The following is a 27,785-nucleotide window of genomic DNA, read 5'->3' on the forward strand; positions in this document are numbered from 1 at the left end:
GTTTAAAAATAGTCCGTTTTCGTCCTAAAAATCATCAGTAAACATGTCATAACTTGTTTAAAAAATATGACAAAATTTTTGTTTTTTTATTTGAATTTGAGATTTAAGAGGGATAATTACCTTAAAATTTGTAACATAGGTACATCATTGTATATCGCTTCTTCATGTTTGGATGAATCCTCTAAATTGATTGTAGTTGGATTTTTTATTCCCGTACCACCGAAAATAGCACATATTGAACATTGACATTGTTTTTATAAACAATTTAAGCAATGGCGGATCAAGAATTTTTTGGGGGGTGGAGGAGCTGAAGGGTCTGACTGGCAAATGGTCCTCTCATATTTGGGATTGAAGACAACACGGAAATACTCTCTATATTTTAGTATGAAAGTTGTTAATATAAAATTAAATGACTGAGGCTCAGAAATACACGCAACAAAACGAACGTAAAGAAAAACGCATTCAAAACCTTGTCTCTTTTCTAACCTTTTAGGGGGAGACACGTGCCTGGTGGTACTCGAACCTGCGAACTATTGTTTGGCATGCGATGACTTTACCTTGTCACCACCACTTTCCTCAAGGCCATTTATGTGCCTATATTTCACCTCCATTCGCGTGGCAGGATCTAAAGTTTATACATTACCGCCATGCATGGCTTTAGTGTAGGTTTAAAATAAAGCTTTAGGGTAGGTTTAAAAGGTAAAATCTCTGACAGCGACATAATCACGAAGGTTTTTTGCAATCTACTACCAAAATGCACTTGAGGATTCCAGCAAAGAATGGAAAACAAACTTCAATGATTTATCACCCGATTCTTAACCCCAAAGCCAATGAATGATCCAGGACTTAAGTAACGTTCAAAAAAGTCCTTCTTTTGAATGGAGTTATACGAGTTATGCTGGATTGCCGTTGAAATTGAACAAGCTGTCTCGCGAACTGCCATGCATAGATAGTCAATAGCAGAATTGCTCTTCGCAAGTATATCCCCGAATTTCCCGATAGTTTTAAAGCAATGACTTTGTTAATAGTTAGCAATGAAGCTATAACCATTTCTCATAATTGATCGTTCATCGAAACAAAACCTTTCCTACAATCGGACAATACATTCATCACCATCATACTTCGTTACTTACCTTCCGGACAAATTCATTGAAATTAAATTCTTCCTGCACATCCAACCAGGCTTTCGCCTTCTTCGCATTTGATAAGGCATCCGTCTTCTTGCTCTCCAAAACCTCTGGACGCTTGACTATTACGTCAACCAACAACTTCGTCTCTTCCCTTGAAAGGCGAACCATGCGTTGGTCCTCCATTTTTCTGTCTTCCGGGCTTCCGGCTTCCTCGCGCAATGAACTGTAGGCAGCAAACGTCACACGAAACGTCAAGGAAGCATGACGCAGATATGAGAATTTCAGCGATAAACCCAACACTCACTACTTCGAAGAGGAAGAGATTGGTTTCGTTGTAGGAACGTTCTTGGCTGCGAATAGTAGGTGGAGATACATATCTAACTCTTCCCACTCCGGCGAAGAGTAAGAGAAAGAGTATCGTTTAAAAATACGGCCCTAAGGCTCTATACCGGCTGTGGCTTCGTGGGAGATATCTCTCTCCTTCGCGTTGCCATTTTGGATGCACCGCAAAAGCCTACCATCTAATACCATGAGCCTCGGTATACTATAGCCATGGGAATTAAGGAACCTGGATAGCGTAGTGGTCTGCGCAATGGCCCGGAAAGTCAAAGGTCCGTGGTTCGATTTTTGGTCCAGGGTAATTCTTTCTCATGGCTATTCAAGCGTGAAAAATATAACAGATTAATGTAACTTTCCAACGATAGTTTTCATTACACCGGCTTAACCCTCCTCTGGTTGCGTGACGTCTACTAGACGCCATCCCATTTTCTTTCCTTTGCCCAGATCGTGCAAATTTCCTACATCCCATTTGATCTAGTGGCTAGGATATCTTGCGTTCACCCAGAAGGCCCGGGTTCGATTCCCGGTATGGGAACTTTTTTAGGGGTTAGGTAGAAGAAGGGACTTCATAGTCTCAACCTCGCCCGAATAAAGGCATTTTATTATTATTTTTTTTGTTATTGTTATTATTATCGTGTTTTCATAGTTGGGAAACTCATATTCCTTGAACCATATTATTTTATGATTCTGAAATACTCTCCAATATGATTGTATGTTTTGTCAAATTTATGGAATAAATTTTGATATTTTGCTGTTTTTGGAATCTGGTTGACGCCACGTGATAACTTGAGTTACAATACGTTATCATGCTATTAACCCGTGATATTCATCGCCAAATTTTAAAAAACGTTTGTGATTTAAACTTAAAACCATTTAAAGCATTTAATTTTGGATATGCGTGCTATTTATACGAATATTTATAGCAAACAATTTAACACCTGAATAAAGCTATTATAGCGAATTTACTATGGTTCTCACTTAATTTGAGTGAACTTAGGGGTATAATTCACCGTTTTCCCCTCTGTCATATACCTTCATAGTGGCTTATTACTTTGATGTAGATGCATAACATTAGCCATAAACATATACACATAACAATTTTTTGTTGCATCCAATAATAACTTTCCAAATTGATATTTTGGTTCAAGTTCAAGTGAACGCGCTATCAGTATAAAATTTCTTCAAAATCAATAATTCCCCCTTTTGTCAAATTACTTGTTAGATTATTAGCAAAATCCGTACAGCAAAACCGTGAAAAATATGTTTGCATTTATTGCCCAAATTAAACATGTTGATATAATTCCTAAAAAAAAGAAAAACTGTAAGAAACGTCATAATAGGTAGTATACTCAGTGTTTTATTAAAAAAAATGTCTCCACCATTATTATGCATGAATTTGTTTTCCATTCATGAATTCAAGTATCCAATGCATGGCTTATTGTAGTTTAAACTGTTACTTCTTCTTTCATGCATTTAGTTTAACCATTTTAAAATGGTTCTGTGCCGCGCGAAAAATAGCGTTCCAGAATGTGACGCAACTCACGAAGGGTTAACTCCTCAAACCCTTAAAATGGAGCACGAAATAGACACTAGAAGATCGGCAGAAGGGAAAATTATGTTACGGCGGAAGATCAGACAAATTGTCCGTCGAGTTGACCATAATTTATAAGAATATCGCGAATGTGTAAATAAAATATTCGACATGGCCACAGAAGAACGCCACTATTTTTTTCTTTCCTCATGTGCCAACTCCATTACTTTCTCTCGTACGGAAAGCGTTTCACCCTTTCACATCGCGGACTGGCATCGATCCGTTTCCTAGCACCGAAAGCAGTATCAGCTGTCACAATGCACAAATGACGGAGAAATAGCCGTTGGAGAGGCTCGAAATGCACTGAAAAAGTTTCTGTCTACTAGAGAAGAGTTCTGCATCATCAACAGAAGAAAACCGCTGGTAATTGGATTTGTATCAATCATAGGCAGCCGATAGCTCGTAAATAGCGTTAAATAGCGCGGTAAATAGCGTTCCTAAATGTGACGTGACCGACGAAGGGTTAAATGTGACAAAGTTTAAAAATTACGAATATCTACCTAAGTAGCAGTCGACATCCATCGGATATCTAAATAAGGTAGATGTATCAAAAACACGTTGTTATTACACGATCGATATTCTGACAATGCTACATAGATATCCAAGTCGTAATATCCGTGATATTAAAAAAAAATGTCGCTCCAAACAGTATCCAATGTTCTGTATATAATTGAAGAGCACAAATGCTTTGTTTTTATGTATGGGGATTGCCAAAAACCACAAAATACACCCTTTATCTACTAATTAGATGTTTATATTCCACAGAAATACGCATATTTTATTGCTATCCACACGATAGGTTTTGCCGGTTCTGATTAAATCACAGCTAAACGGATATCACGTAACTTAATTGATATGAACTCTCAGAAGGATATTCCTAAGTGAAAAACAAAATAATGAGTAAATTTTTTTACAGGTCATGCTGGTGTAGGTGATCCTTGTGAGGACGGGAGGGGCTGTGAAACGTTGAACAATGGATGGTGCTCTGTTTCCAGCGGTAAAGGAGTTTGTATCTGCAACAAGGGCTACTATGTCAATGCATATTTAGAATGCGAACGGGGTAAGTCTTCGCAACTCAGAAAATAGCAGTCCAAGTCATGAACATAAAGAGAGACATGGTTTATTATTAAAGTATTCTACTGATTACGGTAGATGTATTCAACGGTGTTCGGCGAGATGTTGTGGAACATATTGCAATGATGAATGAAAATGAAAAACTTAGTGTATGTCCACAGTGTTTATTACCTTGCGACGCGTTTCAGCGAATAACCTTCGCCATTATCGGGCGAAAGTGATTTGCTGAAACGCGTCGTACGATAATAAATACTGTGGACATATACAAAGTTTTTATTTTCATTTATCATTGATTATGGGAGGCTTTCTTGGATTAATTTATAAATATTCTGGCAATCTCCCCTCCCTTCATGGACTTACCTCTTTAATTCTCAATTAGGTCTTCTCCTATTCATTCTGTCAAAAAAAAAACTATTCTCTTCCTTCCTCACCCTCGTTTGCCCTACATTCTACGCTCGAACACTATTTTCAACATCCCCTCCCCGCCATGGCCCTCGGCCAAAAAAATGTGAAAAGGCCTGGTTGCCCGACATATTAACTCGTGCTAGTTAACGTCTAAATACATAAACGAGAGAACGAATGTCAAAGTACGCCGTGTAAATACCCAAATTGAATGAGAGCATGAACAGAAATAAGAACCTGATCTAATAATTGGCTCGTGCCTTAAAACATGTTCCATTCCGCCAAAACTGTTCATGCACTTAGACACTCGTTTACCTAATACGTACTAATGAACCATGTAACCAGGCCTTGAGAAGCGGCGATCATATCGGCACAAGCTCGTGACGTTATCAACTTATCTGCAAAAGGTTTAAACTGAGTTTTGGTAAAATACGATTTAACAGTTTTTTGAGAAATGGAAAAATACTGGTCTGTTTTAATGTCAAAACTTCATTTAAATTGAAGAAGGATCCCATTTTGACAATAGGTATTCTTTTCCTCATTTGAAGGTGAAACCAGTGTTGGAGATTTTTGTGTCAACGGAGTGGGCTGTGAGGCTTTGCCTAACGGAAAGTGCTTGAGTGACACGGGTGTCGCAGTTTGTGCCTGCATTCATGGATTTCATGGCGACTACCACGGACTCTGTATACCATGTAAGTGACACCACGAAAGTACAATGTGTCGCCATAAAATTAAAGTATGCATCGTGAATAGTAAATTACCTACTCTTTGTATTAATGAACAGGTTATTAACTAAACAGAAAAATTGGTTTGGTAGAGCTTATATGCTATGTTTGACTTTTACACGCTAATTATGTAACGAAGAGAAATATAAGGATTAATTTTACCTACTCCCACTATCTGGGTGTACTCGAATGCATATTTTTGTCACTAGCAAATAATCCAATGATTGTTTTTAAAGTATACCGGGACTAGCCACGGTGATAACTTATACGGGAGTCACCCGCAATGCACATTCGTGCGAAAGATCCACAGAGAAAAAATCTGGCTAAAGCACTCGACCGGAAATCGGGGGGTTCGAATCCCGGTCAAGGCAAATGATTTTTTCTCTGTGGATCTTTCGCACGAATGTACATTGCGGGTGACTCCCGTATAAGTTATCACCGTGGCTAGTCCCGGAATACTTAAAAAACTAGTCAAGAGCGAACACCTCTATGTGTTCTATGTCCGGGCCTGCTCTCCGGCTGTGGCGCTGTGCGCACGAGTTGGACTGCTAGTGCCATCATATCCCCTGCAGTCCAAGTCGGTAGCTTAACTGGCTAAAGCACTCGACCGGAAATCGGGGGGTTCGAATCCCGGTCAAGGCAAATGATTTTTTTCTCTGAGGATCTTTCGCTCCAATGATTGGTTATACGTAGCTCTCCACGTCATTCTCCTCTCAGCAATTTTTTTCACGCCAACGAATTCCTTCTCTACCATATCCTTGATTACAAAAAATTCACAATAGCATATTTGGCGAATGCGTATTTCGGAGATGTGTGTTTTTCAGGAGCTCAAAATATTTATATATTTTTTTATTCCAGACGCAAAGATAGGTGACCCATGTGAAAATGGACAAGGCTGTGAGACCTTACCGCATGGAGAGTGTAGCGTGGCTTCAGGAACGGGAGAATGTGTTTGCAGCGATGGATATCATGTCAGTAGCAACCATCATTGCATACCAGGTAAGTTCTGAGAGTTAGCCATCAGGCTGTGGGCTGGAATGAAAAATAAAAGCAGTTGTCAGGAATGGTGGGATTAATTTGAACCTGGAAAAGTCAAAACAGTTGGGAAAGTAAATGGCTAAATTGACAGTGGAAGGATAAATAAACCGTGAATAACGGAGTAAATGATGATAGAATTGGAAGAGAGACAAGAGTAGAAGTACATGGACACAGAACATAGCAAAAGGATGCATAGGGAAGTAAATGATCAATTACGGCGGGTAACCAAGAAGGCAAGATGGTGGAAAAGACTGTTTGAGGAAATGGAAAAGTTTCAGAGGGATGGAGAGGTGGGCGCGCTTTACACCAAGGTAAAATCGATATCGGCCGGTAAAATTGGTAACTATATATAAATTAAGGGGTAAAATGAAAGGATACTCATTGAGCAACACAAGGTTCAGAGTGTATGGAGAAACTATACGGCAGCACGAAGCGGCAGTAGCGGATACAGAAAAACTCATAGGAGGTGCAAAATATATCTTGAGCTACCTTTACTTTTATCGTAATGAAAAGGTATCTCGTTATATGTACAGTTTAAGAAAGTTTTATTCAAACTGATTATACACATTTAGGTAGACAGTTAGGAAGATAGAGGAGAAAAGACTGACGGTGTTCGAGATGTGGCTTTGGAGAAGAATGGATAAAGTGACTGGAGAAGAACTCACATGCTTATAAACTCGTCATGCAATTGAATACAGGGTGTTTTATGAGGAATCTGCAATACTTCAGGAGGCGTTTAGGGAGACAATTTCAAGAATTTTTGGTCCATGAATATGAGTTCGCAAATCCTTAAGTACGAGAGCAAATCCTCGTACTACGCTATGGCAACGCAAACATTTTTTTTATGCACTTTGCAGTTTCCATGGAAACGGCTTTTCTCGAGCATCCGGCCTTTTCGACATTTTATTCAATTCTCTAGATTTTTAAGCATATAAAATTATTAAGATTGGACTAAAATGCGCTATTATAATTGTGTGATACAATTAATCTCAAAATGGGAGATATTGCACAAGCGAATCATTGATACTCGCACAAAGCTCTCGTTAAATTAAACTGAATGATTAGTTGTTTCCGACAATCATAAAATTCCCGATGTATAAAATATTAAAATATTATCAAAAAGGCCGGATAGCCTAGAAAATCCTTTTTCATGGTTACAGCAAAGTGCATCAAAAGAAGTGTGCGTTGCATTAGCTCAGTAACTAAGGAGTTGCGACCTCATGTTTATGGACAAAAATGCCTAAAAATGTCTTGCCTACTACCTACTGAAATATTGCAGTTTCCTCTTGACACACCCTGTATAATCCAGACAACTTAGATGCCAGAATTTTTCGTCACGCAATGAGAAACACTTCTCATATAATTTATTACCTTTAATAGGGTAGTTTCCTTCATCAAAGAAAACGAAAGGCATTAATTGCGATTCGTTACCCACCATTAGTGTATTCATAATAAACAAATTATTTGGTTTTAGAAATACCGGTTTGGACGAATGGCATTGGTCAATTTTATCCTCATTTGAAAAGGGCCAGATTGGCGCCCATGCGACGCCACTCCACGTGACGTCACAGGGACCTAGTTTCTATACGAGTATATAGGAGTTTTACATCGTCTGAGATTACCAATGTATGCATGAGGCACAGAGCTCAGGGAAACATGTGTTAATAATAACCTATTAAAACTGGCTAAGGTCGGAAAGTTTTCTTCGTTTGATAAGGTATTAATAATCCTTATTTAAGCCAAGCGCTACCAGCAAGCTGGGTACTCTGCTACCTGCTAGCAGCTTGCGTCGTATCAGCGCTCAAAGCCTCGCCCCAAGGTCACCTCACTTGCGGCAGCGGGAACCAGAACGACGTCACACGGAGTTTCCCCAGCATTCATACTTAGCCGTCGCGTTTTCGCGCGCTTGAGAATTTTCACTTTTCCTTTAATCGCGATTAATAGATATCGTCCTTTAAAAGTCTAAAAGCGTGAAATACGTACTCCAGGAGTAATGATCTTTCGATTTAGGCAATAAAAAAATGAATAGGAAACCACCCTATTGCCCCATTATTTGTAACAACCTATATTGGGGAAGCGTGGATATACCGAGTGAGTGGAGGTTTTTGAAAGGAGGGCCTCGGGCTCAAACCCTGGTAAACCCTCAGACTCACTATTAAAAATTCTCAAAATTTGAGGAGGTCGGGGAAATATGCTGGCCCCCTGTCCGGAATGTGGAAAATTCGCACGCCAGTGGCCAAGTATGGGGTGAGCTCTAACCTCAACCATCCAAACCAACCTGTGTCTTGAGCACTGAATGTTAACTATAATTAGGAGAAATTTCCATGCTGGACTGTTATTTATACGTGATTTTTCTCTTACTAATCAGAGGTACTGCTAAGATATGAATCATCTCGTCAGATATTGCTAAGAGATTTAAAAAAATGAAATTACTTCTTTTAGGAAACCAAGGTGTTTCATTTAAAATTTGACCTATATATGAAAATATCATTTAGTAGAACAAAATCTTTCGAATCTTTCTTTAACAAATCTTTCAAAAAAGAAATTTTTATGCATCCCTATCATATAATTACACAATGTTTTGGAAAAATGAAATGCACGTAGCACGTATTATAAATAGTTCAAGACAATATCACTAAACATAGAGACACAAAAAAGAAACACTCTGTAAGAATCTAGAAGTTAGTGAGAAAGAAGTTAGTACTTCGAAAGCTTCCGAGTTTATTTTCCCGAGTGAGTGTTTCTTTTTTGTATCTCTATGGTTAGTGATATTGACATGAACTACCTATCATATAATTACATTTTTTAATATTTGCTTTTGTAATTTTTATTTTCCAAATCGCATCGAAAATGGCATTCTTTCCAGATCAGGCATCGATTGGTGATCTTTGTGAGGATGGAGAGGGTTGCGAGACTTTGAATAACGGGAGGTGTACTGCGACCTCTGGGAAGGGGGTCTGCGTCTGCAACATCGGACACCACATAAACCAATATCTACAGTGCGAGCAAGGTAAGGGACAAATATCAGGTATTCATCGTGGAATAAAATGCAATACCTGCAATAATAACATTTAAAGTGCCGGGGAGCGCGATAGCGCTCCCCATGCAATGTCACTCTTAGATGCTGATAATTAACTAATCATACAATTGTCAATATTCATTTTATTTTAACATTAACTTTTTTCTTTCAATTATAAAAATTATCTTATATTACCAAAAATTCGTCAAATTATATAATAAAAAGATGAAACCACATATAATAGGGATTTCCTAAAGTTTTTGAACAGATACCTTTATTTGTTTTTGAGACCTAATTTTTTTCCCTAGCCTGCTGCAAAATCAGCAAAAATGCCTCGGCACTTATGTACATACATACTTATGTACATACATGCCTCGGCATAGTACATGCAAAACCAGTTGGCACTCAGAGGGTTAATAGTTGTCGTGCTTAAGCAAGTTCAAATATTCCTGATCTTATCATCACATTAAAGTTGCCCATCTTTAGGAACATCTGTTGTTATGCGAAGGCACCAATTTAGATGAAACATAAATCTAAACAAAACAAACTTCGTGAATTTTGGTTTTAAGGTTTCCGCCGCGATTAGATGCAGTATTACATTCCATTTTTCGGGTGTACGTCTGCGTGCTTAATTAATTTAAACTCGACGCTTCGTTCCTCCTGCTGGGAACGTCGTCAGGGGACTGAAGATGTGAACATTTTTCTCTCGTACCGCTGGAAAACTGGCCCATTGTTGTCAAGGGTTTAAAAAGTAAATAAAAATTAAACAAAATAATAATATAATATTCAAGACCTCAAAATAGAGTCCTTGACGTAATGAAAGTGAAATGAAACATCTTTTTTCAATTTTAATATAACGGGTATGCTACTTCATTCATTAGGAGAGCTTTAAGGGAAGTGAAGACCCCGAAGGATAAAACAAAACCATACGCTTTTGCACCCTCTTGGGTGTGGGAATTTACAATAGATTTTTTTCGGACCCTCTCTACTACTCTGAGGTAATCCACAACTTAGCCCCCCCCCCTTGTCGCTATCCTGAATCCGCCACTGAGTGAGCGAATAAACTATTAAGTTGATTAAGTTATTGCTGTCTTCAGCAACATATTTGTGGCAGTTCGACAGCAAAAAGGGGTGCGGGTTTTCTTTAAGAGCCTCATACATGCTCCGAATGGAAAGATGTAGGCATATGGGAACGTTGGGCGGAAATGGTTTTTTCCCAAAATTCAAAATTTAATAGCGTAATAGCATGTATATAATTTTGAAAATATTCCATGTTAACATCATGGCTCAATTTAAGAAAGTTGTGTTTAGTTAAGCTTTCGAAGAACTAACTTCTTTCTCAGTAACTTCTAGATTCTTACATAGGTTGAGAAAGAAGTTAGTACTTCGAAAGCTTCCGAGTTTATTTTCCCGAGTGAGTGTTTCTTTTTTGTATCTCTATGTTTGGTGATATTGACTTGAACTACCTATCATATAATTACATTATTTAATATATAATTTTTATTTTCCAAATCGCATCACAGCCTAGCTCAATTTAAGAAAGTTGTAGTTATATTCTAAAATATGAACTCTAATTCAAGTTCATTTGTATCTGAGGCTTTCGAATGCAGCTTCGTCATTAATGACCACCATCTTCCAATTTTTATTCATTACCTGATGTAATTACCTACTTGTAATTGCCGCGAAAGTTCGCTTGACAAATCGTGATACAAAGCTGCACCCGAAAGCCTCCGACTATCATGATTCTCGCAGCGAAAGCCCACTTTTCGAGTTATCCAACTCAAGTTCAGTTTGAGTCTGAGATCTGAAGGACCGAGATAAAGCATAGGCTCAAAATATTGAGTCAGGTTGTGTAATTTGGAGGAAAGAGAATGTTCAAGCTGCTTCTTCTCCTTTCCTAGGTGATCCACATGTTGGCGATCGTTGTGTGGATGGAGTTGGATGTGAGGCTTTGCCCAATTCGAAGTGCTTGCTCGATTCGGGAGTGGGAGTTTGCGACTGCGATGATGGATTCCATGGTGAATACCATAGTCTCTGCACAGCAAGTAAGTATCTAAATAAACCTTATCCCAACGGAGTAATTTCGGAAAATCACCATCAACTTAAAATTTTTCTTATGATTTCCCCACGAGTAGTAAACCCTCCTGATTCCCCAAACTGGGTAAAGTTTGCATAACCATTTGTGAATCCTACTTTTTCAGACAATGCAACTGCTGGTGATCCTCACAACTAAGGAATACTTTACGCGACGCTTGCTGACGAAGAGCTCACTGCTACCAACGAAACTTCTTTGTGAGCAAATGGATTTCATTTAGACAGCACGCTGACCTGCATGCCACGTTAATGCTGAATACGAGGAAATTCTTCAAAAATATTCTTGGGCATCAATTCATAGACATCAGATGTAAAGCAAATGAGCCAGAAGTTATAACAGGCTGAATTTTACTTCAAAAATTATACACTCTACCTTCTTTTATTACATTATTTTATACTATGTTGTATGAACCCGGGAAAAAACCACAAATGATGTAAATAAATTATAATTCGCAGCAAAAGAATTTTTATTTACCTGACTTATTTGTAAAAAACATTTTGAAAGTGAGATTTTTCTGATACTTCTGGAAACTGAAATGACTTTCCATCGCAGATTCCAAACGGTGTCATCAAATTTTCGCTTTTCTTGTAGGTACTTTAAGTATATTTTTTGTATTAGGTTTGGTGTTTTCGGCGTCTCTTGAGCTTACCAAAGTTGCCTGAGGTTTCCTCTCCTTTACATTAGTAGGACGTGAGATTAAATTTTGAATCTTCAAACCTCTTCCTCAAGTAATTGGCATCAGTGGTATGTATGTACATAAAAGTTCACAAATATTACACTTTATCGCATAGATTTTTAGTTGGGCAATCATACCTCAACACAACCAACATAGATAGACCTTCTCTATATGGGTGTGAATTCACTTCAAAATAAATGCCATAAGAATGGTAGCCGAAAACAATTATGTCACTGCGCATATTGCATTTTTTACGCCAAAAAGAAGTCCGTGCTGGACCCCTTCTTTCGGCAGTGGACGGCAATGGCCAGAGGGTGCCAGCACCATGCAGGGGGAGGAATACCGGGGGATATGTGGGTGTGGAAATTTTTATATTTTGAAATTTTAATCCTTAACCTCTTGAGATTGAATTTAATCTTACTAGATTGAATAATATTAATTTAAATTATCATTTTGTTTACTGTAGACGGTGTTTATTATGCTTTTAAATGAGAAATTATAAAAATGAAATTAGCTGCTCAATGTTGGTATTTTGACTGAAATTTGTCAGTTTCGGAACAGGAGGGCTACAAACATTTCCAGGCTGGAAGGCGCACCGGGATGCGTCCCGGTGTTCCGGCGGCCCAGCCTGCTCGAATCATATAATTTCTTTTATCAATTCGGTCATCTGTCCTGAAGCCATGGTTTGAAAAATGTTAAAGCTAAGATGTGGCCTAAGGGACTTCATATAATGTTGCATAATTTTTAGCCAATTATATAATTTTTAAATTTCAAACATGGTTTTTGTGGAATTGAGAAGGTGATTTGGATAGAGAGGATGAAAAAAGACGAAATATAGGACAAAAGCGGGTGAGGAGCTATATATGCTTATAATGAAGCGTGCTCCTGTGGGACAGGTAAGTGTGAAGAATTGCAATGGATCGCAGTCTTATTTGTACGTAGAATATTATTAATATAGGCCTTATAAGCCATCATATCTTAAGATGAAGCCTCTGAGGTTATTCCATCTTGTCTAGGTTTTAATGAGGCTTTTCTTCTCTCTGAAGAACTATTCTTACGACTTCATTACTTACTCGGTCGATTCATTTGATTCTCATCATTCTTCCGTATCACCACATTTCAAAATCCCTCGATTTATCCGCTTATATGTTCATTCCTCACTGCCGTGGAGAATCGTACTCTAAATATTAAGTTCTTATTAATTGCTTCCTTACTTCCACGTTTAAATTTGCTGCAATTAGTTAGTACATCTTTCTTTTAGTGGAATGCTCTATTCAGCTGATGATTGATTTCTTTCTGCTCCCATCGCTAGCTATCCTGCTTCCCAAATGACAGATTTGTCCATTCCCGGAAACCAAAAACACGGGAATCAGCCTCCGTACCGATTTTCTTAGGGGTTATAGGGCAAGCCCTTTCTACATTCGTCCACAAGGTTACGAGGCCGACTCACGAGATGGTACATGCCAAGAAAAGGGTAAATGGGGTAAGTTTCAACCTCACCCATTTTCCCCGAGACAAAGCATCGCGTCGCGGGCGCAGGTCAATAGATGAGATATGAAGGAATAATAATAATATTTTTCTTCTATTTCTTCTATTCATGTACAAAGCGCATATTATTTCATTTCATGGACGTAAGGTAGACTATAAGGCAATAAGCCTGTAGATCGGATGCTTTCCCGGCGTATGCTGGTAGTGAAGGCTATTCGAGTTCTCCACCGGGTAATCTCCTCCATGGCTACCGACGTTTCGGGGTACGAGTCGTAGTCCATCTTCAGGGCTGAGTGTCATTTCTCGGAAGGTGTTCGCCTTATATAGCGTGCCGGGATGTCAGGTTCCCTCTGATTGGTCCTTGGTATTGGCCAATCGGATTTCTTTCAATACGGATTTCCATACGTTACTAAGGGAGTAACCGCCATCTCTATTGAAGTTTTTGTCCGTTAGCTGGATCTCTATGGCCTCCTTCGTAATTCTTTCCCAATAATTCTTTTCTCGAGAGATGATCTTCACATCTTCCCAATGGATGGCGTGGTTCTGAACGATGCCGTGTTCGGCCACTCCAGATTTTTCCGGTTGACATAGCCTGAAATGCCTTTGATGTTCCTTTATTATCGTGGCAATTGTCCTGCCAGTTTCACCCACGTAAACTTCTCGACATTCACAGGGAATCTGGTATATCCCGGGAGTTGCGAGAACACAGGGATCCTCGGCTCTAACTAGTTGGTCCCTAAGCTTAGTACAGGGCCGGAAGAAGGATTCAATTCCGTGTCTTTTCAAAATTCTGGAGATTTTGCCGGAAACCGTGGACACGTATGGCATTCCGGCTCTTGCCACCGGTTCCTGACGTTCTTCATCCTCACGGGCGCTTTCTCGATCGCTGAAGGCCCTTTTAAGGGCCGAAGATATCTCCCCCTTGTTGTAGCCATTCAGGCGGAAGGTCTTTATAAGATGATTAATCTCCTATGCTGGGTTATCAGAGTCGGATATGGCCCTTGCTCGGAGGAATAGCGTGGACAAAACCGATCTTCTTTGGGATGGAGGATGATGACTAAGTCCATTCAGGTAAAGGTCAGTATGTGTGGATTCTCGTGAATTCCTGAGTTGTGATACGAAGTAGCCTGAAGCCCTCATTTCATCCACGGAAAGCATTTTTGTGCGTATCAGGCACCAAGATATGTCAAAATACAATTGAAAAGCCGTTTTGTGGTAACAATTGAATGTGTCGTATAAAATACTAAGAAACGCCCTTGTGATCGTGGTTATGGGGGATGTCCGACTGCTATGATTCATCTTACACAGCGGAGAAAATAAGTGAGTAATGGACGAGGGATAAATCCTTAAATTATTTGATTTACGATGGCTCTGAGATTTTCTGAGGTAGAGCATAATTTAGCTGCGATTATATCCGAATAATTATTGAAAGTAATCAATTACTTTTCAAAATATCCTCATCGCACACAACGCATGAGAGCCCAAGGGGGGGCCTAGGAAGGATACAACACACCAACTCTCTGTACCAAAAACTGATTCGCCCAGTCACCCTGGGAGGGCATTGAGTGGGAAGGAAAAAGGAAGGAGACGCCGCACAGTGGTCCCAAATCGAAAAAAGCTGGCCAAAAGTCGTTTTTTCGAAAATTTTCAAGGAATTTTTGAACCTTATTTTCGGATTCTACAGGATATGGTCTACAAAATACACTACTAAGTTAGTATTTCTGTTCATCAGAGCGGCTGTAGTGATCCGTCAAACATGGAGCATTCACCGTAAAAATCACAGTTGCGTGAAATCGGTCGATTTTGAGGAAGTTCAGCGTCATGCAGGACAACCTTTACGCGATATATTTGGCCAAAAACATTTTTAACTACAAATATAAACATTATTACATAGTGGGACATAAATTTTATTCGGATTTTACTATGTTTACTATTTTATATATATTTTGTAACTTTTAGTGTTTTTTACCCAAATTTTCAAATAAAATGTACAATATCGTTTAGAAAGGCACGTGAATGCACGGTGTCTTTTGCACCAATACAAAGGGAAAAGTATATGCAACGCAGTAGTGAAGAAAATTTTTGCTACTAGTTGCTACTCCGACCTCAGCATTGATTTAACTATAATGATGCAATGCGCTGACGCGGGCGGCGGCCTGGCTGGCGCGTGGTAGGGCTCGAGGAAATCCAGTATTTATGGGTGTTATTCAACATTGTTGGATATTTTATTTCTACAAAAACTATTTACCCTATGAATAAACATCTCTTGTCATACGTAGAACGTTTTATCATTAATAGTTTCCATTTGACCTTACCTTTTATTTACGCGTGCCCATGCTCTCATAAAAATTGCTTAAGGACTCGAGCGGAAGGATATATTTATGGAACGAAAGTTCACAGCTGTGCTTATAGTAATCCTCAAAAACATGAATGCATTCAAAACAAAAAAGAATCCCTCAAATGCTACTCCACCCTTTCCTTCCGTTAGACGGGTTAGTTTTCGCCCTCACGCGGCACATTGTCCCTCTGTCGCCTCCTTAGCGGCCTCCTCAACCACATGCAGGGCAAACGACGGCCGAAAAGGCCTAGGCTATTGATTGCGCCCATCGGGAAAACGACACCACCGCTCTCCGTACACTTGTTATGAATTGCACTCTGGCCACCGGGGATGAACGGAGTAAGCCTTTTCACCTTTCAAATGTGATATTTACTAGAAAATATAGATAATAGCATCGCGAACCTCACACTGTGGAACCCCCAAATTACTTCTAGACATCGCTTGCCCGAAATTTTCTCGCCAAAACTCAGTTTTACTCAGATTTTGCAGATTTTGCAGAAACGAAAGACGTGAAAGTTAGTTTCCTCAAGCGTGAAGATCGAGTCTTGAAAAAGTCGAGTATCCTCGAACTTTTTAAAGAAGACTTGTGGGGTTAAAGAAGAGTGCCCATAGTGTTTTAGTTCGATAACTCTGAAAATTTTCACGCGTCTTGAGATGCATGAAAATTTCTTGAAAGTGGAAAAGGGTCCGTATCGTTTAAAAACCAATACTTATTGGATTGCTGGAGCAACAAGATAGAGTTAGATGAGGACGTTAATTCAAAAGTTATCCTAAAAAAAATTGCGGAGAAGTGTATTTTCTCTCAAATTATCTTCGCCGGTGGAAGGAAAGAAAAAGAAATGACAGGTTTTTTGAAGAAAGTTCGCTGACTGCCTAAATGAGAAGTTGAAATTTCCTCCGCCTTTATTTAAACAATTTGAGAAGTCCAGTGAAAGGGCCTAGAGATGGAAAACGGAGGATCTTAGAGCTAGCACATTGCCAGTAGAGCATCCATGAGTTATCGAAGCAAAGGTGATGAGTTCGTGGCGAAAATAATAAATGAGGTGACAACAACCACTCTCTCAAGAGCGCGGCGAGTGTTATCAAAATGAAGAGCCAAGGATGTGAGGCAAAGTAAAATCTCCCACGAAGAAGCCCTTTCCATGATCGTTTCTGGTAATTTCACGAAACATCAGTACTTGCTCCTCCGACGGACATCTAAAGAAGCTGCCCTTCCTATTGTCCACTTGTCCGAGGAGGCAATGGAGGCGAGGAATAAGGACATTAGAAGATTCAGGGAGCACCATGCAAGGAATTTTTCCTGGATAGCAACGAATGAAGACCTGTTTAAAAGATTACTCCTAACTTCAGATGCAATGATATCAAGTATTTCTAAGGCTCAAAGAAGGAAATTACTTCAATTACCAGTCGAGGTAAAGAGTTTATTAATCCTGGAAGAATTGAGTGGATGACGACTGTGATGAGGATTTGTCGGATAGTGATCATGAATGTATTTAAATTTTTTTCGTAACAATGACTGAGAAAGATAAGGAGAAATGTTAACTTATTTTTTTGATAATTAAAAAAGCCCAAATTAATGGAAAATCTCATTTAATTTTTCGTACCAAATCATGTGCTCGTTAAATTGATGCCTCACTTCGTAAAGAGCTTATTGCAAGCGTATCAATAAATTTGGCGTTTAACTTGAGTTATAGGAGTTATGAAATATTGTTTATAACATTTTAATGATTGTAATAATGCCTCCGTTGAAACTTGTGAAATACGGAACCCCGTTTAAAATTGCTTCCAAATCCATTGGCACGTTACAAGGAACTATAAAATTGTCTACTTAATTAGAATTAGATATTATAATTTTTAAACAATGAATGCAGTACAATAATATTAATAATATACTTATAATATAAATTTCCAATTAATATTAACTTATTTTTCGTATCAAATACGATCAAACAAATGAGAAAGTAGAAAATGTTCTCTTGGTTCATTCAAAATAAGTTGTTCAAAATTTGTCCAAAAATAAACAATGCAGTCATTTTATATGCATTTATGTATGTTTTAAATAACTAATTCAGTTTTATGATATGTATAATTTTAATTTACTATCACCAGTATAATCTCAAATTCCAATGTTAAAAAAATTAATTGTTTAAACAAAATGTGAAATAGCAATAAAATTATTGCAAATACATAAAAAATAGTTATAAATTCAGAATAAGCGGGTCAAAAACAATAAGAATAGACCTTTAGGTCAAATATATACATAATAACAACGGCGTAATTAATTTTGGCCAGCTTTTTTCGATTTGGGACCACTGTGCGCCGGCCGTTGCGGTAGGAGCCCGTCAACGCCTCCCGGGAGAGGATAGGAGTGTAAGATGAAGGTGAGGGATAGAGACTAACCCGCATTGCCTTGTGGGCAACGGGGCCCACTAATGGTGAAACTATTATTTGATTTACCAACGAAAATGGCAGATTTTTCTATGAGGAGAAAAATCCATCGATCATTTCGTCGGATTCTCATCGCAAACATTTACAAATTTTGCTGAAAAATTTCTCGGGTTTTCCACCGGTTGATGTCGTCCATGTCCCACGACGTTTCGATCAGCGATCTTCGGAAGATCCCCTGAGGATGATCAGCAAGTCGCTGATCGAAACGTCGTGAGACATGGACGACATCAACCGGTGGAAAACCCGACAAACTTTTCAGCAACTGATACGCCGGGAAAACCTAAAATCATGCATTTACAAATTTTACTTATCGGACAGTGAGTGTACTATCGTTTTCAACATAGGCGGATCCAGGGGGGTGGAGGGCACATGCCCCCCCCGAGACCCTCAAAAATATGCAATATTTTTAACACGGTCCCATTATCATTCCGTTCGTTTTGTATTACGAGATACCCTTGTGGCCCCCCACCAGAACAAAATCCTGGATACGGCCTTGCTTGTGCCCCCCCCCCCCCCCCCAACCCCCCAAGTAAGAAATCCTGGATCCGCCCCTGGTTTTCAATAATATGTAGACACCCACGAAACCCACTTAACTGATGGAGCCGGGTTGGTGAAAATTTGGAAGATTGGAACATGAAGTAAACTGCATACCTCCTTTGACCCACCTTCCGATTACATCCCTATTCAATATGACATGTTTGTTCAGCTATGCACGAGGTGAAGGCCAATTTGGCGACTTTCAGCTTTTTCCAGCTTCTGACCCTTTCGCGTAACTTCACCGTTCACAGGTAAATGGCCCACAAATAACCTTGCTGTCCTTTTAACCGTGCATTCCGACATATCCATGGCTAAGTTCCAACAACATGTATCTCAAAATTTGTCCGGCTTGACACAGGTATCTTAAACAAAGTGTAATGCCTTTAAAAAATAAAATTAAAGCAAAAAACAAGTCTTTGTTGGCAAATGTATGCTTCTTTTTCAGTTTTATGAATTTTATGTTTTTAATTTCAGCGTACAATTAAAAAAAATAATAGTTTTTTTTGCTCTCATGAAAAGTTGCTATTTTTGAGATACGCGTAGTTAGAACTTAGCCATCGATATCGTGTTTTTCTTACGTTCTTTTGCATTTTCCCCCATTGAGAGGTCTATCTGACTATAATTCCAAGTTCTAAGTTTCCTCTCCTCTACTATTCTTATAGGGCAACGCGGGAAGCTATTTTTTTATAATAAAATAATTTAACAATATTTATTAATTTTTAAAATTATTAAGCAAACACTTTTATTAATTAAGAAAACTTCTTAATTTCAAACATACATACAGTGTGTAATGCCATCAACTGCATTTTAAAAAGAAAGCTTACGGACGTATTAGATTTTAAAGTTGGGTGGGGGGGCGGCAAACAGATTTTTGTCCCCCCCCCCTAACAGCCCTGACAAAACTCCTAGTTCCGGCCCTAGCTCAGAAAATGAAGATGTCGCAATGATTGTTCATTCGTGTAATCGCAAGAATAAAATCTATTCATTGATAGGCAAAAGTAATGAGAAATCATTCTTTATTTGCTACATTTTGTTCCTTAGAAATCTTAGAAGTCTTTTGAAATCACAACGAAAAAATCAGCGAAATCTATATCAGACAAGAGGATATTATAAGTTAGTAGGCAAATTAACGTAACGGTCTTACAACCGCATTTCTGATGCGAAATTTCCACGCATAAATGAGCTCTATTACATTCTTAAACCCATACTGACGTGTTTAAAGTCATTAAAAACTGAAAGAAGGGACTTGATAAACAGCAGAAAATGCCAACTGTCAATTTTTTCTTAGAATTACAAATAACATTAGCTCCTTGGTAATGATGAAATTTTTTTACTGCATGCGTAAAGTACATTTTGTCGGAAAACTTAAGGTCGTCATTCTGTTAGCTAAATCATTTGCTCAATGTTTCTGATGAAATACATACGTAAACGCCCAAAATTTCCCGATTGAAAACCACTGAGTTTGGGCGGCTGGATCGTGGAAGAAGGAGGAACCTCCATATTCAATGGCTCAATATTCTGCCTTCACTAAGCTCTGAGGAACTTCCAAGGAACTTTTCCTTGCTATTAGAAGAGCATTCCGTGATAAATCTCACATGCAGCTAATGTTAGGAGCCTTGAAGCAGGGCTGGACGACGTGGAAAAGGTAGTAAGAATTCACTCCACAGTCAACTGCCTTAATGATTGTGCAAGATATAGGAGTTGAATTTCAATAAATAAACGAGCGCGTTGATTTCACCAGCCATGTAAACTCCTCTAAAACTCGTGATAGTTTTGCGAAGTTTTAGGATCAGAAAAATGCCCACAGTGTGAGTGCAGGATCAAATTATCCATCACTAAGACTTAATCCGTGAAACCTTTGGTTCATTGCATGACCCACTACGCCACCGGAACCAGTGACGCAGAGAGGGTGGGATTTTGGGGGATAAACCCCCCCCCCCCCCCAGAGCTCACAATTTTTTTAAGTTTAACCCATTTTACTCCATTTGATTGATATTACTAATAGAATAGTGTGAGGATTAATAAAATATCCCTCAGAAAGCCGTACAACTCACCAATTTTAACCATTTATCTTAAAATTCCGCAATTTATTAATCTCGCACCTACCGCTTATCCTGGTGGGTATTCCAGACCCCCATAAACCCTGGTATTAATTGCACCTAAACCCCCCCCCAGCCTTAATTTCAAGCTGCGCCCCTGACCGGAACCAATTTGCCCTAAGGCAGTTTCAATGCCCAATGTGTCGGCTGTGTTCACACATGTCCCAACGGGAGTAAACTCCATTCTAGGTGAGTCGTGGGCGAAGCATACTTCGGGAAATATGGGGAAGAATGCGTTGCTGGATCTCACGTTCTCATAATGCGACGGATATTATTATTTCCCCGGTACAAGGGGCATATTGCTTTAAAATTCCCGGTTGTATGAGAGCATTACGACGGAAAAATTTTTAAGACAAGTAGATACTGAACTGGCCGCTTATAGATGCCTAAGAGATGTCTATTAATTTTTTCCGCCCCTGATACAGGTGCATCTCATGCTCCTGGACCCCATAGTGCAGTGGGGTAACCAGGAATTTTGTCCGACGAGGGGTCCAAAAAGGGGGGGGAAATTTTTAAAAGGGCACTAATCAGAGGGATTTAAACTAACTTTAACGCTTTTCTTAATCGAAAATTTTTTTTTTCAAAGAAATACTTTTTTAAATCATGATTTTTCAATTCTTTTGTGCTATATTTTCTGAAGCACAGTAATTATGTTTTTCATTTTTGGGGGGAGGGTTCGGACCCTCCGAACCACCCACATGGCCACTGCCTTAGTATGCTCACTTCTATTGCATCCAACGCATCCTTTGCGTTATTTTCTCATTGCTGTTTGTTACGTCACGTCATGCAACTCCTGCGGTTGGTCATCCTGCCGGGTAGGCACATCTCTTAGTGCTTGCTATCTATTTCTTTAAATCACTATTAAATTTACATCTATTTACTATGTGCGCGTACTCCGTTACTTCGTAGTCACCTTTACAGAAAAAAGGCGGCCACATTCAGCGTCCAACAATTTCAACGTGAGTAAACTCTCCATTGCCTCAGTGAATTCCCTTCGAATTTCCGCCAAAAAATGACTCGCTCCTCCGCAGACCCTAGGTTTCACGGGAGCGTCTGGAGCCAGGCGGGAAACGGGTGTGTGACGTTTTCCGTGACGTCACACCTTAACCTGTAGCGCTCCGTAGCGAATGAAATATTGGGGGGGGGGGGGGGGGTTTGGGGGTTAAAACCCCCCACAGAGCTGAGAGAAATTTTTAAGTTTGATCCATTTTACTTAATTTGATTGATATTACTAATAGAATAGTGTAAGGATTAATAAAATATCCCTCAGAAAGCCGTAAAACTCACCATTTTGAACCTTTTATCTTAAAATTCCGAAATTTATAAATCTCTTACCTACCGATTATCCTGGTGGGTAGTCCCTACCCCCACACACCCCGGTATTAGTTGCACCTAAACCCCCCCCCCCCCCCAGCCTTAATTCCCAGATGCCCCCCTGTTAAGTATTGCCTCCCAACGAGGTAAGAAATGCCTAATCTCCATGGAATGAGAACGAAGAACAGTAAAAAGTTTTTACGCAAATTTTATGTTGACCGACCAAGTTTTGGCACTCTGTGCCTCTATCAAGGTTAATGGCCTTTTGATGAATGTGAAATCACCGGTTTTGTACCAGACATCCCTCCATGCATAGAGGGATTTAAAAGGGGGGTACTTCCCCCCCCCCTCCAACCCAGACGTTCAAAAATGGACTAGATTTTTATTCTATAATCCAGTTATAATTACGTTCGTTTTGTTTCTATAATACATATTCTCAATCGTTTAATTTCATATTAATAACTTAAGTATTAAAATAAAGGGAATATTTCGAGCTATAATTGTACACTGAGTTAGTCTCAAATATGAGAAAATCGTTTGCCTGTCAGACACTTGTGACCCCCCAGAAAAAAAATCCTGGACCCGCCCTTGCCTCAATGTCTTGTGCATCAACAACTGTTTGTATGATAACTGTCACCAACGCCTGTTCCCTTTCCACGTACTGCATTTATGCTATTCTGAATCCCCAAACCTCCCTAAGCATGGTCTCCTAACCTTTATCCCTTCTCCCTACCCCTGTGATACACGGAACAAATAGATTTGTAAAAGAGGCTACCTGTATCTCCATAATGACATAGTGCCGAAACCAGGTCGGTTAACGTTAAAATTTTGGAATACTTACTTAATGTCTTTCATTCTCATCCCATGCCTCCCAATGACTTGTGTTGTCAAAATACCCGAGTACATCCTAGTACGCGCTATCCTCCAAATTATTTGTGAGATAATTAAGGGCAGCTTCGAGCGAGACGTCCTACGATATTCAGATGCTCCACACCCGTACTCGCCCGTGATGGGCCTGCAGTGATGCCTAATGTTACACGGCGGCACCTGGGCATTACTAAAAGGAACAGGATTTTATGGGCTCGCATGCCCAATAAAAATTAAATATAAGTTTCAATAAAATCGAATCATATTAGGATGGAATGGCATTTGGAGGAGGCCACCGATAGCAGAGGTCATTGGCGCCATGAGGGAAGGGACGGTAGAGAGATACGTAGCGATAGCATCCTACCTAGCGACGCACAGTGGTCTTTTCGGTCTTTTTTCGGCGGGCAAAAGTCAATTTTTCGATTGCGTTCAAAGTATCCAAAAATGCTAAATTAAAAAATCGAGCCCCAGATAACGAGCTCGGAAACTTCTCAGCCCTCTACCTCGGGTAAGTTCAATGTTATCGATGGGATATATTATAGCATTTACGTAAATGAGAGTATTAACTATCCAAATATTGATTTTATTTAGGTGTGTAGTCCTTTCAGTCGTCCGTGTAAGAATTTTGAAACGTTGTGCGAGCGATCAAAGGGGAGGAGAACCACGGAATTGCTCGACACAAAAACAACTGAAGAGCTGGTTTATGCGACAAACGCAAGTCTTCGGCCAAACAAACAAAGCGATGCAGCTCATATGGTAGATGAGGCAATTCATATAAGCCCCAGTAGAGCCAGAAATATAAGGCAAGCTTGTTATATCCTTAGATCTGACACCAAGGTAGTTCTTCCCTACAATGCAGACGAGGCATTAGGCTTAATGATTGAGGCAGAGTTGACTAAACATCAGTATACTAAGTCCATCAGGAAAGGGGCCAGATCTCTAATGGCAGCAAGTTTTTATCCTCCCAAAGAAGAAATTCTTCCTTTAAAAAAACCTGTGCTATCTTTTTGGTGCTACGACTGCTTTCATCCCCAAACGTAGACTCGGCACCCGTGTACAAAGACATTGAAGAAACTACGGATGAGGAGTAATTGTTTTACTTCCTCATATCCATTTGCTTCCCTTAATTATGGATTCATTAATTAATTATTCTACGAAATACTTTCATTAAAGATATCTCCCCCCCCCCCCCAAAGCATAATGGTCATGTAATTATCTCTAAGTGAGAAAACATCCATTCATTCATGTAAAACTGGATTTGGCGACTTATAAATGCGTGTTTTTCAGACCACCATTGCATCACACGTCGTTGTAGTATAATTATTCAGAAAAAATAGCGAATGCGTATTTATTTTTTGAGAAAGTCATTATGCATGCTTTAGAAGATATATTTAAGTTGTCTTACACCATCATATACCTCTACAAATGGGACAGTCGACTTTTGTCCGGAAAAAAGCGCTCCTCAGACCACTGTGCAACGGCATTACCCTACCTATATCCGGCAAGGGGACCACGGTTTAACGTCCTATCCGACGGACGGAGTGTTGCGCTTGAAATGTAGTCCACACATCATACAAGCAGGAATCGAGCATTCTCTGAAACTTCACTGCCACTGCCGGGATTTGAAGCAGAGGCCACGGGGTAGGAAGCCAGTACTCAAGCCATCACACCAACCCGAACCTTTTGTGTCATAATACCCGAGTGCATACTCGCACGATCTGTCCTACAAAACATTTGTGAGATAATGAAAGGCAGCTTCGAGAGAGAGGTGCAACTTAGGGCCAGGGACTGCACACGCTCTGGGGGACGTGCAGTGATGCATTATGCTATGTAGTTATAGCTGGCAACACTAAAATGAACGGAGTTACATGGGCTCTCATTCCCTAAAACATAAAAATGAATTCCATCAAAATTAAATTTCCTGAGGCTTTATCAATTGATTAAAACATTAAAATATTTCCACAAAATTTATTAACACGCGACGCGAGCAATTTCAACAATTACACTGTGGGTAACCCGAGTAGACTTCTAAGATTCTGCACGCCGGAAAATATTTCATTGGAAGTCTGCTTGACTACAGAGAGGATTCACCAACTCCAAAAGCAATTACTCAAAATATGGCATAAGTTATTCCCCAACACTTAATGATTTGCTTAGTCCTATTCACTGAGAGAAGTTCACTGGCATTCTTTAGTAAATAGGCGTTCATTGAATTGGGATAGGCGATCCATTCGCAGTTCCCAGGATGCACAAGTTATGGAAGACTAAGGAGAATCGGAGTGGTCGAAGTGTAAGGCAAGGCTACCCTCTTTCCATCCAGCTTTTTAATTTTTGTACTGAGGAAATTATGCGGGAGGCACGGGATGAGCCAAGTTATTCCTCTCCACGACATTCTTTCCTGGCACCCAAAAAATACAAAATATCCTCACAGACCTCGATCGAATCATCGACACAAACCATACTACATCCAGTCTCCTCCCTTCCTCCACATACAGACGGGCACCCTACCTGCGGAACATATTCAGATCCACCCGCTCGTCTCCCCCTTCCTTCATCCCTGCAACCGCTAAAGATGCAAATGCTGCTTCTTGTTCCACTCTTCCTACTTACCAGGGATCAACAATTCCTAATCTTCTCTCTGCTGCATATCCTCTAATGAGGTGTACCGCATATCCTGCAAAATTTTCCCTGCCCATTGCATTGGAGAATGCACCACACATACATTTACTCTCCCACTCCCCTATGTCACTGAGGGCTGCTACAAGAGAGGCTTGCAGCAGTTCACTCTCTCAGACTCTAGTTCTAGAAGACTGGGGAAAGGTCTGGAAAATATTTGTTAGTGTCCCATTTTGCGTGTTTCTATGCTTTAAAGTCTAGGTATCAAAAGAAATTTGCAATTATTTGGGAGGGGATGGGGAAGGATTTGTTATGCATTTAAATTTAACAACAACAGGAACTCCCTCGTTTACACAAGATTACATTCACAAATTTACGTTAAGTAACACTCACTCATTGACACATAAGAAAGCACACTTACACCACACACAATTGCATAATACTAAATGACATACCTACTCATTCACACTAAACTAAATCTCATTTCACACTCAATTACACATTCTCACCACACTAAATATCATACCCTTATCCACACTTAATTGAAACGTAGTAGACACACTAAAAAACTTACTTCTTTCATACAGCTATTCATACTTAACAGATATTTAACAAATGAAATAACATAACCATATTTGCACTTTATGACATTCAGCAAAAACTATATTTATATCACTAAATACTCAAACAATTTGAGCAGTAAAAATATCACTGGTTTCCGTACACGCTACGAATAAAAATATGCAATTTTTCAAGTTTTTATTTTCCATAATACCATATAGATTAGGAATGTATTAAAAGTAAAATACATCGAAAGTAACAAGGTATAATATATTAAAATAATGAATGCAGAAAGTTTCTGGGAAACGAAAGAAATACAGATTACTGAATTCAATTCATAATTTTCACGACAGAAAATTAATTAAGCAGTAATTTTAAGTCACACAAGGTTTTATCGTACAATATTTTTTAAAATAACAAGAGTGCAAACATACTAAAAAATGAATAGTTGATGTTTCCGCAAGAGAATAAAGCCAAAATTGATTGTTTTTTCTCCCACTCAAAGTATACAAATTATAAAATATTCAACATAAAATATGGGAGTGTCATTGATCCATATTGGCATTATCAGGAAAAATGCTAAAAATTGAATTCGGATATTATTAGGCCTTTTAAAGTATTTATTTCTCACAAAATAGCAAATAGTTTACATTTATGATACACTTTACCACATAAATGAAATGGAAAACTATCATATACGGCTGAAATCTTTAATTCTATTTAAAATTACAAGATTAGACTCAAATAGAAACATGTAAATACGGAATTTCTGTAACAAATACATAATGGAAATAGTTAACTTTTAATTTTAATTTCTGTCGGTAGTACACGAACTAAGAGAATACTTAAGGTTAAATATCGGCACTTAATACATATGGAATTTCAAAATTAAAAGTCCATGTCAATGACCAAGAGGCAAAGTTAAATAAAAATATAATTTATTGCAAATGTAATTGAAAAATTATTATTACAGACTGATTTCTCAACTATAATGATATGATTGCACAAATAGATAAACTCTATATACGAAAATACACTGATAATTCTGATACATTAGTGTCCATACCGATACAAAACACCAACTGCATTAGCCAGCGGAAAGTCATATAATTAATTAGCCAGTTTTACTTTAGGGAAACGTCCAAGCCGTTTTCATTGTATACTTAGCTAACGCTGTGAAAGTAAGCAATAAAGCCACCGAACATAATGTAGCAGTTTGGAATGAATCTCCTTGGTAACGTCAGTTAAGCATGACTGTCCGCTGTTACACCCCCTCTCCACGTTGAGGACGCAGTTGGATTTGAGGGGGACATGCACTACACTACAATCTACTCTACGCTACCCAAGTTCTACGATAAAAACAAGCACTAATTCAGCCATCCCTTAAAATGGCTTCCTCCACTGTAAACTAAATGGCACTTTCATTCA

The 27,785-nt window shown here is 39.0% G+C and overlaps 1 protein-coding gene across 5 annotated transcripts in view; it reads left to right on the forward strand.

Moving 5' to 3' along the window:
* LOC124164214 (fibrillin-1-like) overlaps positions 1-11,873 on the forward strand; it is a 56,889-nt gene extending 45,016 nt beyond the window's left edge. For all 5 annotated transcript variants that reach the window (XM_046541442.1, XM_046541444.1, XM_046541443.1 and 2 more), the window contains 6 exons: positions 3,977-4,120; positions 5,085-5,228; positions 6,120-6,260; positions 9,166-9,309; positions 11,220-11,363; positions 11,520-11,873. In XM_046541442.1, the coding sequence (XP_046397398.1) occupies positions 3,977-4,120; positions 5,085-5,228; positions 6,120-6,260; positions 9,166-9,309; positions 11,220-11,363; positions 11,520-11,551 (749 nt within the window). In that variant the 3' untranslated portion in view covers positions 11,552-11,873. The remainder of the gene's footprint in view (positions 1-3,976; positions 4,121-5,084; positions 5,229-6,119; positions 6,261-9,165; positions 9,310-11,219; positions 11,364-11,519) is intronic.
* The last annotated feature ends 15,912 nt before the right edge of the window (positions 11,874-27,785 follow it).

This window comes from Ischnura elegans, chromosome 8, assembly GCF_921293095.1.
Source record: "Ischnura elegans chromosome 8, ioIscEleg1.1, whole genome shotgun sequence".
Lineage (NCBI taxonomy): Eukaryota > Metazoa > Arthropoda > Insecta > Odonata > Coenagrionidae > Ischnura > Ischnura elegans.